This window comes from Macadamia integrifolia, unplaced genomic scaffold (assembly GCF_013358625.1).
Source record: "Macadamia integrifolia cultivar HAES 741 unplaced genomic scaffold, SCU_Mint_v3 scaffold741, whole genome shotgun sequence".
NCBI classification, from domain to species: Eukaryota; Viridiplantae; Streptophyta; class Magnoliopsida; order Proteales; family Proteaceae; genus Macadamia; species Macadamia integrifolia.
The window spans coordinates 3,322-16,698 of record NW_024870529.1 but is presented as its reverse complement, the minus strand read 5'-3'; the positions used below and the strand labels follow the sequence as shown (position 1 = coordinate 16,698).

The window sequence follows — 13,377 nt, the reverse complement described above, 5'->3', positions numbered from 1 at the left end:
TCTCTCTCTTCCTTTTTTCTAAAATGATTCTCATATCCTTCCTGAATGATACTCCATCATGTATTCCTATTGGTGCTATCCGCTAGCATACTTGATATCGGTGGCATACCTATCCCTCTCCCTTTATTTAAACTATTTGTCTCTTCAAGGTTGTGTTTTTTTCATTTTGTTGGTAGAAATCTATTCAAGGTTGTTGAGCGAACCAAAAGTCGTCAACATTCATTTCGGCAGCGGATGGAAGAGAAATCAAAGGTTATGTTTAGTATCATTCAGAAAAAAATAGAATAAAACCTTTGATGTCAATTTTGTGTTTTTTTAATTTTTTTCTAAACTGAAAAAAAAAAAAAGTACAAAATTATGGTACATGAAATCTTGTTCCGTCTTTTCGGTTTTTGTTCCAAAAAAAAAAAAAAAAAAAAAAAAGTGAACAACTAAAGTAATTGTTCCTGAAACAGGTTCATCAAACACCATTTTTTTTGTTCTAACATTTTGACACAAGAACTGAAAATTCTGTTTTTAACGCAGAAATGTTGTTTCTGGAACTGAATGACTACCGAACGCAGCCAAACTGTATTATAAAGATTCGTTTTTATATCATTAGATTTAAAATTTTAAATTTTAAATCATAAATAAATGTAAGATTATCATTCCAAAAATTTAATTAAAAAAAAAATATATATATATAATTAATTTAATATTACTTTTATAATTAAATTAAATAATAATTACCCTCCATTATTATTTTTCCCCCTAAACGATCATTTTCCATTTTTACATGAATAACTATTTCTATAAGATTTTATTAATTTTTTTTTTTTTTTGTTACTTTAATGAAGAGTTATAGAATTCGGCGAAGTGCTTAGCGTGTCCCTTTGTGACCTAACATAATTCAGAGGTCAAGTGAAGGAGACTGAATATCGATAGAGCAATTGAAAACGTGTCTGGTGTGATACAGATGCTTACATCTTTGATGGCCGGTCCATGTGGGGTTATTTGTTACCCAACTTAGACAAAAGAAGTCAAAAGCGACTCGTTGAGTCTGAGCCCGATCAGCTGGAATGGAGCTGTGTGTGTGTGTGTGTGTGAGAGAGAGAGAGAGAGAGAGAGAGTTTTCACTAACTTCATATCTATCTTATCCTTTGCTTTGTGTCCTCTAAACTTAAACAATTAATGGCATTGTTGTCTAAATCCAATCATATTCTTATAGTAAATTCCAAACAATCATAGCTTAAAGTAATGCCATTAAAATAATTCATAAAATTTAAATTTTTTTCGAGAATAGTAATCATTGGGAAGACAGTCGTGACGTAGACAAAAAAGCCACTGCATTAGATTTATCCTTTTTCTTCGTTCAATCCACTGAAAAATCTAATGTATTTTGGATTTTCATAGAGTGAATTGATTGTTCTAGTTTTGATTTTTCATCCTTATGTGGCCTGGTGCCTCTTAGTAGCATCATTGCCTTGTAATTTTATTTCTTCATTTTTTACCATTCTCTTGTAATTTAATTTAGAAAATTTTACATCCAACTCCCCTCATGTTTGTCCTTATTACATTGACCCCCTTGCATTTCATTTATTACAAATAAACCCATCCAACCTAACACTGTGAGATTGGTGTTAGTTTTTTAAATGGAAAAAACGATTTTACCCTTATGATATATTTACCTAAAGCATCTTGAGTCAATGACCATTTTACCCTTTGAACATCTTCAACTCTAAAATCTCATACTTGTCTTAAACCCTAGCCGCTGCCCCCTTCATCTTTGTTGTTCACGGTGAAACCTCTCATCGACGGCACCCCAAATGACCTGATTCTAGTGGCTATCTAACCATAAAGAAATAAAGAAAACCATTAAAGGGCAAACACGAGGGGGTCAATCAATGTAATAAGGGCAAATGCAAAGGGTGGTAGATATAAATTTTCCTTTAATTTATTTATTTACTCACCTAAAAACAAAACCATGAAAAAAATTGAATCAACAAAGCCCCACCCCTGGTGGTGATGATTTTTCATTTTTAAGAGTAACTATATTTTCGATCATTTTTCTTCGGAACCCTAAGTCCTACAAAATATTCAAAAATTATGAAGATTAACATTGAAGACTTATATAAATTGCAAATAGGGTATATGACAACATGATAAACCTGTTGAAATAAAAAACCAACACCTCTAGGGAGTGGGGTCCATAACTCATCAATTGTGAAAGGAAACTTATAAAATCCTATGAAATTTGAAAAATATAATAGATGGAAATAATAGTTTTGTTTTTTATTCAATAGAAGAAAGGATTATTTAGAATTAGTGAGTCATGGACTACATAAATGAAAAACTTGAACATTGTTGCTGTTGTCCAATGGTAGAAAATGTGTGATACTAGGAGGAAGATTTAACATTTCCTACCAAATATGTCTAAAAGAAAACATTAGCTTAAAAGTGTTGCATGAAAAACTTGAAAATGTGATTATTGGAAAAAAAAAAAAGAAGAAGTAAATACTTATAACAAGTCTTACCTCAGCAAGTTCGACACGAGTGCTATTTTTGTTTTTTTGTTAACCAAGGTGTCTGGGCCAACGTACACGCACCTCGACTGATCTTTGGGGAGACTAGCACAACAATCTATTTCCGTGGTCTCTACTTAAATCGTAGATGCACAGATGAGGAATTGAACCAGGGACCGTACCCACACAATCCCCAATTTGCTCTAATCGTCTGAGCAACCCACAGATGGATGACACGAGTGCTATGATGGAACATAAAAGTGAAAAAGAATGCCCAAATTTTATAGTACCTCTATAAATGATATAACACCAAATTTAATTGACCTTTTGCTTGAATAGATGCTTGTTTCTTTCCTTCCAAATTTTGGCTATTTTATTATTTGATCAAATAAAAATGAGTCCTTACTTTCTTTCCTCATCAAACAAAATAATTGCAATAAAATTTAAAAATTCAATGTTATGGTATATTTTCCTTGTTTACCTCGTTTAACTCAAGTGGTATGCAAGCTTTGGGGACTTAAGGTTTGAGAAGAAGGAATCAGGATCAAGACAAGTCAAGCCTATACTAATCCATTCTTGAACCTAATTGGCCTGTATCCTTTGTCCTTACTATCCATTAAAATAGTATCGACCTAGAATCAGGATTAATAAAGGTTGATATGATATAGGCAATCTTAACCCCTCCAATCCCTAAAACCGTGTTGGGACTTCTTTTTCTTTTCTTATCCACAGTGTTTACCATCATGCCACCTGATCCACCATCATCTTTTTTTTTCTTGAATTTTAGTTACTCGATGAGACATTAGATCATCATGAACTTAGCCACTTGGTTTAGATTTTAATCTCCCTTCTTTTTCAAAATTTCTTCCACTATTTTTCCACTCTCTTTAAAATTTTCCTTTTATGAATAAAGTAGCCTCCTATTATTGACAACCTTTAATACAAAGCTAACACTTTGGCGGCAGATACTACCATAACATGAACTTGTGATTGCCTTACCATTATCTTGAATATTGTGTTCATTATTGTCGTGTATGATCCCAACCATAGAATATTTTATCCTCTCTTTAATATATAAAGGGGTGGAAGTGTACAGATCTTCATCTCATTTAATGTTTCTACCACATGTTTGCATTGAATGGTAGTGAAATCTTAAGTAGTTTTTTTTTTTACATACAATTTTGTTATTGGAAGATTCAAATGTGACTAATCCTTCACTGTTTTCCTTTTCTTTAGTTACTTTATACAAACAATTTGATTTTACCTCCCGAAAAAAACGTAGCAATCATAGAGAATCCTCTTTTTATATTCCTCTTCAAACATGGTAGACATGCTCATCGTGTATTCTTTGGTTGTTGCCTTTAACATCACCACATCAACCCATAATATATGGAAACTTTGATCAAAGTTAAAATCTCCAATTAATTCATATAAGTGTCACCATCCGATTGTTTTCTTATATCGCTTAAGAAATTTTCAAAGATTGTATTTTCTTTTCAAGTGTCTTAAGAAAACTATTGGTACTCTTGCTTCTTTGAGTAGTTGTCATGTTTGTACAAAAGGATTCCCTTCCATACGCTAGAGTTAATTTCTTTTGAATTTTAAATAAATTTTGTAATCATTTATTTTTTTTCAAGATTGAACTCCTTCAACAATCCATCCCAAGCTGGAAGAGATATCTTCATCACTTTCATGATAATATATAACAGTTTTGAACCTCTCTTGAAGTGATTGGGATAGCGACTAAGAGGTTTTTGGCGGCTTTAAGGTATATACCACAAACATAAACGATAAGATGTTTCTAAAATTACAATAGCCATAACTTTCCCTTAATAGCACGGTGGTCAATAATAATTGTCTTAGATACATGCCTAGGCATAGCTTGTAAAAAATGTTTGAAATAACTAAATAAAAGATTCATCATTTCATTCAAAGCAATGCAACATCAAAAAATATAGTTTCCTATGATGGCAACATAAGATGTCAATGGCCAACCATATTTATTGTCTTATATATTGCATCAAAGCAAATCACATCATGAGAGGAAAAAATAATTTTAAGCTACTCTTGTATCCACCCAAAAATAAATTTCATTTTCCCTTCTTTGTCAACTTGTCAACTATAAAAGAGCATTGTATTTCTAAATGCTAGTTTTCCAAATACTCCAATACTATTTAAATATCTCCATCTTTAAGCTCTTTTGTACGCACGTTACATTAATGATGCATGTACTCTACTTTTGTAAAATCAATATTTTAATGCCTTTTAACTTTTGCACATAAACAAATATATTCTTCTATAGGTGAGATCATTTCATTATCCAATATTGCAATTTTAATTGCTTATAGCCATTTGTGACCTAAGAAAAATTACTTTTGATTATATTATAAGAGGATGATTGTACTAACCAACCATGTCCATGCTTCATGAGTTTTACACCTATTCAAGCTTTATAGCTAGTTCTTAAATTTAGAGGATTTTTTTTTTTCACACTACAATCCTTGTATTCACTTTTTGTTGACCTTCTTTCGAGCATTCAAATGTTTTATGCTATTCAATAGTCTTTTATTTTTATCCAATAGGATTTTTCATATGCTATTTTTTTTTTTTTTTTTGCATATATGAGTTATAAAATTCATATGCTTGTTCGGTAGTATCAAACTCCTTGCCAACTAAAGATCTCATATTCTGAATCTTGAGCTTCTTCTAAAACAAATTAATTATAAATAGGGTTGTCAATATACATTGATAAGCCTGACTAAACCCAACATGTTTACAGCCTAACTTGGATCGGCCCAATTAATAAATGTGCCTAACACATTTATAAATAGGTAATACAAGGTGTAAGGGGTAAGCCCTATGAATGCCCGACTGGTCTGACCTATAGACAAAAGACTGATGAAGGAAAATCCCAAAACCCTTAGTCTCTAACCTGTCTTCGTTTCATTTTTTCAGTTTCCCTTTGGTCGCCCTAAACTACTGTGGTGAGCGGCTACTCCTCCGCCTCCTCTATTTCATCTCCTCTACTGCTCCTCAAATTGATTTTGAACTTTTCTTCTTAAATGATCTCACTGGCGGCCACCCAACCACTTGTGCCTTCTTTGTTTTTCAATGATGTTTCAGGTAAGAAGAATTTGCTTCTATAGGACGATCAAATGCAAATTGCAGATCCATTTACCAATCCGACAGCTTCTGCAATTCGACCCATTCCCTAAAAGCTTCTCCAATCACTTAAATAGAACATCCCACATAGACCTCTATTTTATTTAGATGTGAAACTGCCCCTCCCTCTCTCTCTCTCTCCAATGCCAAGAGAAGAAGAATTGTTGGCCACAATCTCGTAATCTCTGTCTTCATTCTCAACTTCGTTGTCTCCATTTCCATCATCTTGTTCCTGGTTCCTCTCCATGTCCGCCATCTCTATATCCATGTTTTTCTCGTTCTCTACATATGGCTGTGGTTGGATCGGTTCTTGCCTAAGCAGGATTATCATGTTGTCCAGCTTCTGCATATGCGGCGGTGTCTAATGAGTCGTTTTCTTGTAGAGCGCATCGAGCTGATGAAAGCAAGGGCATGCCTTGGAGTCCTCGGGTCTCTTCTTGTTGCTCTCTTTCACTTTCTTGAAGTACTTATTAATTTTCTCCCATTTCGCTTTGTATCTCTTGCTGTTCCTGTTGTATGCTATCCTAGAGTAAGGTTCTGTTGCATTCCAATAAAAAAAATGCCACAATCTCATCCAACCTCTGCGAAAGAGAGAGCACCAAGGTTCCATAATGCCAAGATCAAGTTCCACTTGGTGTTTAGGGAAGACCCGTTTAGTGACCGGTTAACTACCTAGTTATAGTTAAACAAGTCCGTAGCTTGACTAAGGCCCGTTTATGGTAGCCCGAGATCGAACGGTCCGATTGTAAATCGTATCATACCCACCACAGCTAAGATCATTTAACTAAATGGACATTCAAGATGTAGGGATTGAAATTGGTTAAGCCTGACTAGGCCTGATTGAGCCCAACAGATTGACACCCCTAATCATAAACATCGTCCATTCTCTCTCTCCCTTTCGAAACTCCTTGCTAATTTATTCAATGCTTTTTGGGATGTTTGTTCCTTCTTCTTGGTTTATTTTTGAATTACTTTCACTTCTAGTATCCTTACCAAAACTATCAAACGTCACTGTAAACAAAATTTTAATATATATATATATATATATATATGTATGTGTGTGTTTGTGTGTGTCAAATTAGAAAATAAGATGTGTTAATAATTATAGGGTTGGGGATCACTAGTTGGTTGTGTGCTCACTGTACTAGAGGGGACTAACTAGGGGGTGCAGAGCATCCAACCAGGGGGCAAGGCGGTCTTTTCACCACCCCCTTGTGTCTTGGTGTAGGGTCAGATGACTATGTAGCTATCTTTTTTCTCATAATTAAAGTAAAATGTTCTTAGCAAAAGGTATTTCAATGACTCAAACGTATGTATTTAAGTGTTATGGCAAAAAGTACTCACCAATACTAGAGTGACATGTGGAGCTGATTTAAGCTAGCCTAGGACGAGCCAGTCTCAAGACCCAAAAAATTGATCAGGATGGATTCAACTATCTAACAACCATGCTACACCTATGCTCACGGATTGGCAGCTGAGCGACCAAGCTGCATCCCCAGTTTACACCCACTACTGTAGGTTGGGTGCAGAATGGGCGACTTATGTCCACATATGTAGGCCGGTCGCAGAACGATTACACTATGTCCACATCTGTGGGATGGTAACCAAGTAGCTGAGCCACATCTGAGTGGATAGGCCACATTCGAAATGCTGAGGATAGCATCTGAGCTACCAAGGTCAACAACCAAGACATTGAACTACAACTACATCTATAAGTTGGCACATGATAGATTGGTTGGTCACTAGGCACTCGAAAGAAGTAGCTCGACAACAGAGTGGTTGAACCATCGTTTCTCGGAGAATCATGGATAAAGGAAACTTGTTCACTATAAGAAAATTTTTGAGACTTGTTCACTATAAGAAAACTTTTTGAAACTTGTTCACTATAAGAAAACTTACTCCTAATAAGATACATAATCTCCAAACAAAAAGCTGTCTATTCTTATTAGGAAAGGTCACCTACAAGGATTTCTAATCTTTCCTAATAGGAATGAGATCTCCTTCATCAAGCGGGATATAAAAAGGTTCCTACAAGTACAACTGGAATAGCAACCATCTACGCACTCACCAAGTATGACTCATACTATGCTCGGATTCCTACCAAGAATATGAGACTCACCTAATTGGGATTCTCCATTCCCGCTACTTTACAACTATAAATACCTTGGTAAGCCCCCTTCATGGGATTAAAACTTTTCCATTCAACTTGAAATTTTTGTTTGCAGAGGGATCTGATTTAGGAATCGGAGAGTTCCCCACCAGAATAGTTCAACACTTACTCTCTTGTGTTTATTTTTATGCAGGACACATGGAAAGCCTACGACGATTTCTTGCCGCAACAACAAGCATTTGTACAGAAATTTATACTCAATGCCAGTATGGTATCAATGGTTATCAAACAGCAGACTTACGATCTTTTTTATCAGATATGTTTTGGTAGAGAATACTCCTTGATAACATGAGAGCGTGAAAAGCCTAGGAAAAATAGTATTGTGGAGCTTCAAAGCTCCATGTGTTTTTAACGCAAAGTCAAATTGCTTTATAGGGTTGCTCATACTCATTCAAGAAGTAAACAACTGAAATTAGTTATGCTATTGTAAATATACTTAAAATCCAAAATACCGGTGCCCAATCAAGTGGAGTTCCTGATGTTCACGGAAAGTTGTAAAATTGCTACGGAAGTGTTTTATAGGTTGAACGAACTACTCACTTTAAGTAGAATCAAACCACCTTGTAGTCCCCAACTGTAATCCTTACTCGCAGTAAAAGATATGGAATAATTTACTTTCCCCTAATTCTCAAATATTGTCCAAGGTCCTGATATTTTTTTAAATACCTCTTCAGTCAAACCACTTTGACTACGAATAACTACTTTTTTTTTACTAATGACTGGTATTCAGGCCTTCGCCCTGACTAGTCCTGTGAGCCCATATTAACCCCACAACCGCATGGACCTAGTTATATCGGGATTGAATGAGAACCATTCAATTTTCACTGAAAGTAGTGAAGAGCACTAAACACCCCCCGTGTGAGTGGCCCAAGGTGTGCTTAGTGGGAATCGAACTCTACGAATAACTACTTGACTATAACTTAATGAGAACTAATTTTTAAAAATAAATAATAATAAAAAAAATTATCCAAATGAGTCTCAAAATGCTATCAACCATGACTGTTCCATAAAATAGTTTTAAAACTTTGTAAGGTCAAAGAAATATGGAACATGCAACCACAAGGCGTGAGCAAAACATAAAAATAAATAAATAAATAAAGATAAACAAAGATTTTTTTTTTTTTTTATATGGTAAGGATTGTCACAAAGATAACGGCACTTTGCTCTCCGTCTAGGTTAGCCAATGTGTCAGCTTACCACCTTTACGTAGAGTAGAGCTGATCCACCGCATAGCCGGGCTCGTGTGCTATTTCACTCCTTAACATCGTTCAACCCTTTATATTTACTAAGGAGCTCTTATATTTATTTGTCCCAGCTTTCCGTTAGCTGTACAATTCACAAGCCGCCGTCGAGGCAAGCCAGTAAGGCATGAGCATCAGTTCCTGCTCTCCCTCATGGCTAACGAAATGGAGCAGAAGCACAGCCACCGTTCGATCCTTGACCTTTTTGGACTCACATCCATCTACTTGTTCCTCTTGTTCTGCTCCCTACCTTATGCCGCTGCACAGTCCAGTAATCAACCAACGGGACCCGGCGATTCCTATGAATTCGCCGACGCTTTCAGCCCTTCGATGGGCATCATACTCGTCGGCATCATAATCGCCTTCTTAATATTGGGCTTCTTGTCTTTCTGCATCGGCCGCCCCGAATCCGGCGGAGAAAGCACACAAGGTGGAATTTCACGAAGGGGAAATCGAGGTCTCGACCCGGCCGTGATCGATACTTTCCCAACCTTGGCTTACTCATCCGTGAAGGATCACAAATTGGGTAAAGGAGCTCTGGAATGCGCCGTCTGCTTAAGCGAGTTTGAAGACGAAGATACGCTTCGATTGTTGCCCAAGTGTGACCATGTGTTCCATCCTGATTGCATTGATGCTTGGTTATCTAAGCGCACAACCTGCCCAGTCTGCCGTGGTAACCTATTGGGTGAAACACCTGCAACTCCGGTACCGGTACAGGACATGGAAGGCGATTCGGTTGGGGAAATCTCCATATCGGAACCAGGTGACGTAGAGAACCAGCAATCTTCACCACAGTTGTTAACGGTGGTAGCGGCACCGGAGGTAATTAATAAGAACCAAATGCAGAACCGGCCACTGAGAACACCGAAAACGCCGGGAACACCGAGAACGAGACCGACGAGGCCAAGATTCATGGGGAGATTTCCGCGGTCGCATTCGACGGGTCATTCGCTGGTTCTGGTTCAGCCGGGAGAAGACGTTGAGCGGTTCACCCTACGGCTGCCGGAGGAAGTGAGGAAGCAAGTCATGAACATGAGGCATTTGAACCGGACTAGGAGCATGTTGTCGTTGCCAAGTGTAGGGAGTCCGGGGAAGGGTAACCGGATGACCGGAGAAGGGAGTAGCAGAGGAGAGAAATCGATGAGGGGAATGATGGGGGAGAAACCGGATGGTTGGGTCTTCTCGATTACACCGCCTTTCTTCGTGAGGCCCTCACCTACTCGGTCACCGAAGATGACAGCAGCAGGGGGAGCTGAGGTGACACCTCGGCTTAAACCCTTAAGGTCGCCGTTGCAAGTGAGCATGAAAGCTGATGGAACTGAACCGTCGTTGAATCGGCCACCGATTTGATGGTCATCTCACAGGATCAAAATCTTCTGTTTTTCTCATCCATGTTTTTCCTTATTTTGCTATCTACAAAACGTGACACGTGGATAACAAAGAGACCAATGGTCAAGATTGGGTGAGGATTATTACATTCGGTGCGTTGGTTTTAAAGTTGTCCACGTGTCATGTTCTGCAGGTAGCAAAACAAGGAAAAACAGGGGTGAGAAAAACAGAGGATTATTTTCCCATCTTCACAACTGCTTTCCCCCCTTATTGATTCCATTTTTTCCCCTTTTAGGTTTATTTATTTTTTTAATATAATTTTTGTGCAATAAAAAAAAAGGGAAGGGTGTATAATATAGCGTTTGTTGTAAGCTGCCAAATGAATTGCAATTGAGACCTAAGAAGAATTTTTGATACGTGATAATTGTTAATAAAGAAGGGGAATTGACGGCTGTGATCAGAGAAGATTGGTGGCCTTTGTCACAACTCCAAAGCCACACCTTTGCATGACTTTAGTGTTTTTTTCTTGTACAGTTTCTTTGGTGTTGGAAAATGAAGGTTTTAGTTTTAAGATCTTGGAATTGGACACGGGATCAATCTCATTTCGAGATTATAATGGGTAGGGAGACTAATAAAACCCATGGATTCCTTCCTTGTACAATGTATATGATTTTTGAATTCTTAATTCAAAATTTTTGTAAATTTCATAATCTTTTATTATTTTTAATTTTGGTAGTTCTTTATCCCTTTTTAAAATTTTACAAACTATGAAAAAATAAATAAATAAATTATCGATAGTGAAGATTTTAAGAGTATTCATAATTTTTAAGATCTTCCAACAAAAAAAATAATAATTTCTAAGATCAATCTTCCTCAATATATATATATATATATATATTTTCTAATGACAACGCATAACTTAATTAAAAAATAAAAAAAATATATATATATATATATATATTCAACATTGTCCTTAGTCACACCTGAAAATCGATCAAGCTTAATTTTCCTAGGCCATTAATAAGCTATATATTGTTATAATATTTCCATCTTTGTTTTTAATTAATGCTTATCCAAAAGTATCCATGACTTCAAAATTATTATAAAAGTAAGGTATAGTTGTCCCTAGGGGTGAAACAGGGTCGGGTTAGGTAGGGTTTCTGAAAACTCTAACCCAACCTTAGATCCCAAAATTCAACCCAACCCTAACCCAATCCTATCGTGTTCATGCTCAGGCCCAACCCTACAAGGCTTAGGGTTGGGCCGGGTTGACCTAGCTAGTTTTCTTAGTAGAATCACATTCCGATAAGTATGATTCAATTTCGATTTCAATTATGATTCCAATTTTTCAAACCACTGCTACCTTCAAATTCTGAAAAACATTTACCGTAACTGATCCTCCGTCCCCTAAATTCCTCAAAGTGTTGGCATGTGCCAAGAGTTTAAAGAGAAAGGGTCCCTTCTACTAATGAAGTTCTCTTGTTGATTTTTCAAAAGCTTAGCAAAGCTTCCTTGTACTGTTTTAGTTTCTTTCTTCATTCATACAACAGGATGCAATGACATTATGACCTGAGTTAAATCTTAGTCACAATGGAAGTGCATGTGGGCCAAGCCCAACCTAAAATATTGGGCAGGTGGAGTTGTTTTCTCTCAATATGTGCAATGTTCCAGTGTACATAAAAAAAAAAAATCTTAACATTTTCAGTTCTAAATTTCAATAATTCCATTTTCTACAATAGAGAACTCAAAAGTGAATGCAAATTCCAATTTAAGAGAGAAACAAGACTTATTCTTCAGAGGTGGGTTTTCCTTTGACTTTGTGCTATCTTTTTTGGCTATATTGTTGTCTCTCATATTCTTGTTATACAAGAAACTCCCTTGGCTAGGAGAGACACTTACATTCTACAAAGCACAATAATAATCAGGGTTAGACTCAGGGCAGGTTAGGGTGGGACTGGGTTTTTTATGCCTCAACTCAAGCTTGGGTCCACCCCACACAGGGTTGGGTTGGGTTGGGCGGGGTTGACCCTTATGGTCTAATTAAACAGGGTTCGGACTCAGGGTGGGTTCGAATCATCAAGGCTAAACTTACACCCCTAGTTGTCCCCATGGTTTCAGGTATTGGTATCGTATCAAATCGGTATTGACAGAGATCGATCCCTGATTCCTTATCAATTTGGATCGATTATCTGTATTGTTTCAGGGGTATAATTGTAAAAAATTAGTACTTTTTAAAAAAATAATAGAGGCAAAATCATTGTTTAGAAAAAGCATGTTGCAACCCCTACAATTCTGATTGTTATTGTTGAGAATTTCCAGCAAAAGCATTGTTTAGAAAAAAAATTCTTCCTCGGTTTCTTATTCACTAATGGTGTGGTCCTCTACTACTTGCAAAGGGAGTCGAAAAAATCAATTATACTTAAACCTCTGAGCCCAAAAACCTGTCATACTTAGAACGTCCAGATATTCCTAAAAATAAAATGTTGAAAATACTTTCTAAATGTAAAAATGTAAAAAGCGACAACTGTATCTTGCAGCCTCATATATATCATTCATATAAAGTAATGAAGTTAGTCTAATATCATGTCTTATTAGTTATATATTCATTGATAATTATAAATCAATAATTTATAGAATTAAAGTTGATATTTTATCCATGTATATAATATAATCATGTGGATGACATTATAATAAAAAAAAAAATATATATATATATATATCATAAGAAAAGGCAATTACTATCACTATGCTATACTTAGCCTATAAATTTTTTCCTGATTGTTACCAAAAAAAATCTTGATACTCCCTTACATTAAAACTTTTATATCTGCTTCTCCCATGTTGTTTTAAAATATCCAAATCACTCCTCCATGTAATTGATTTATCTTTCTTCCCGGGCCATTATTATAGATAGATATATATTATATAATAATCATGCCCTTCTTCGCCCCGTTTTTCCGCGCTGTTTGGAATA

General features: G+C 36.1%; 1 protein-coding gene across 1 annotated transcript; it reads left to right on the top strand.

Annotated features, from left to right (window-relative positions):
* The first annotated feature begins 8,950 nt into the window (after positions 1-8,950).
* On the top strand, positions 8,951-10,889 carry LOC122069854 (E3 ubiquitin-protein ligase ATL6-like). The gene has a single exon (XM_042633939.1). It carries the CDS (start codon positions 9,228-9,230, stop codon positions 10,422-10,424), a length of 1,197 nt encoding a protein of 398 aa, XP_042489873.1. The 5' UTR covers positions 8,951-9,227; the 3' UTR covers positions 10,425-10,889.
* Positions 10,890-13,377: the final 2,488 nt, after the last annotated feature.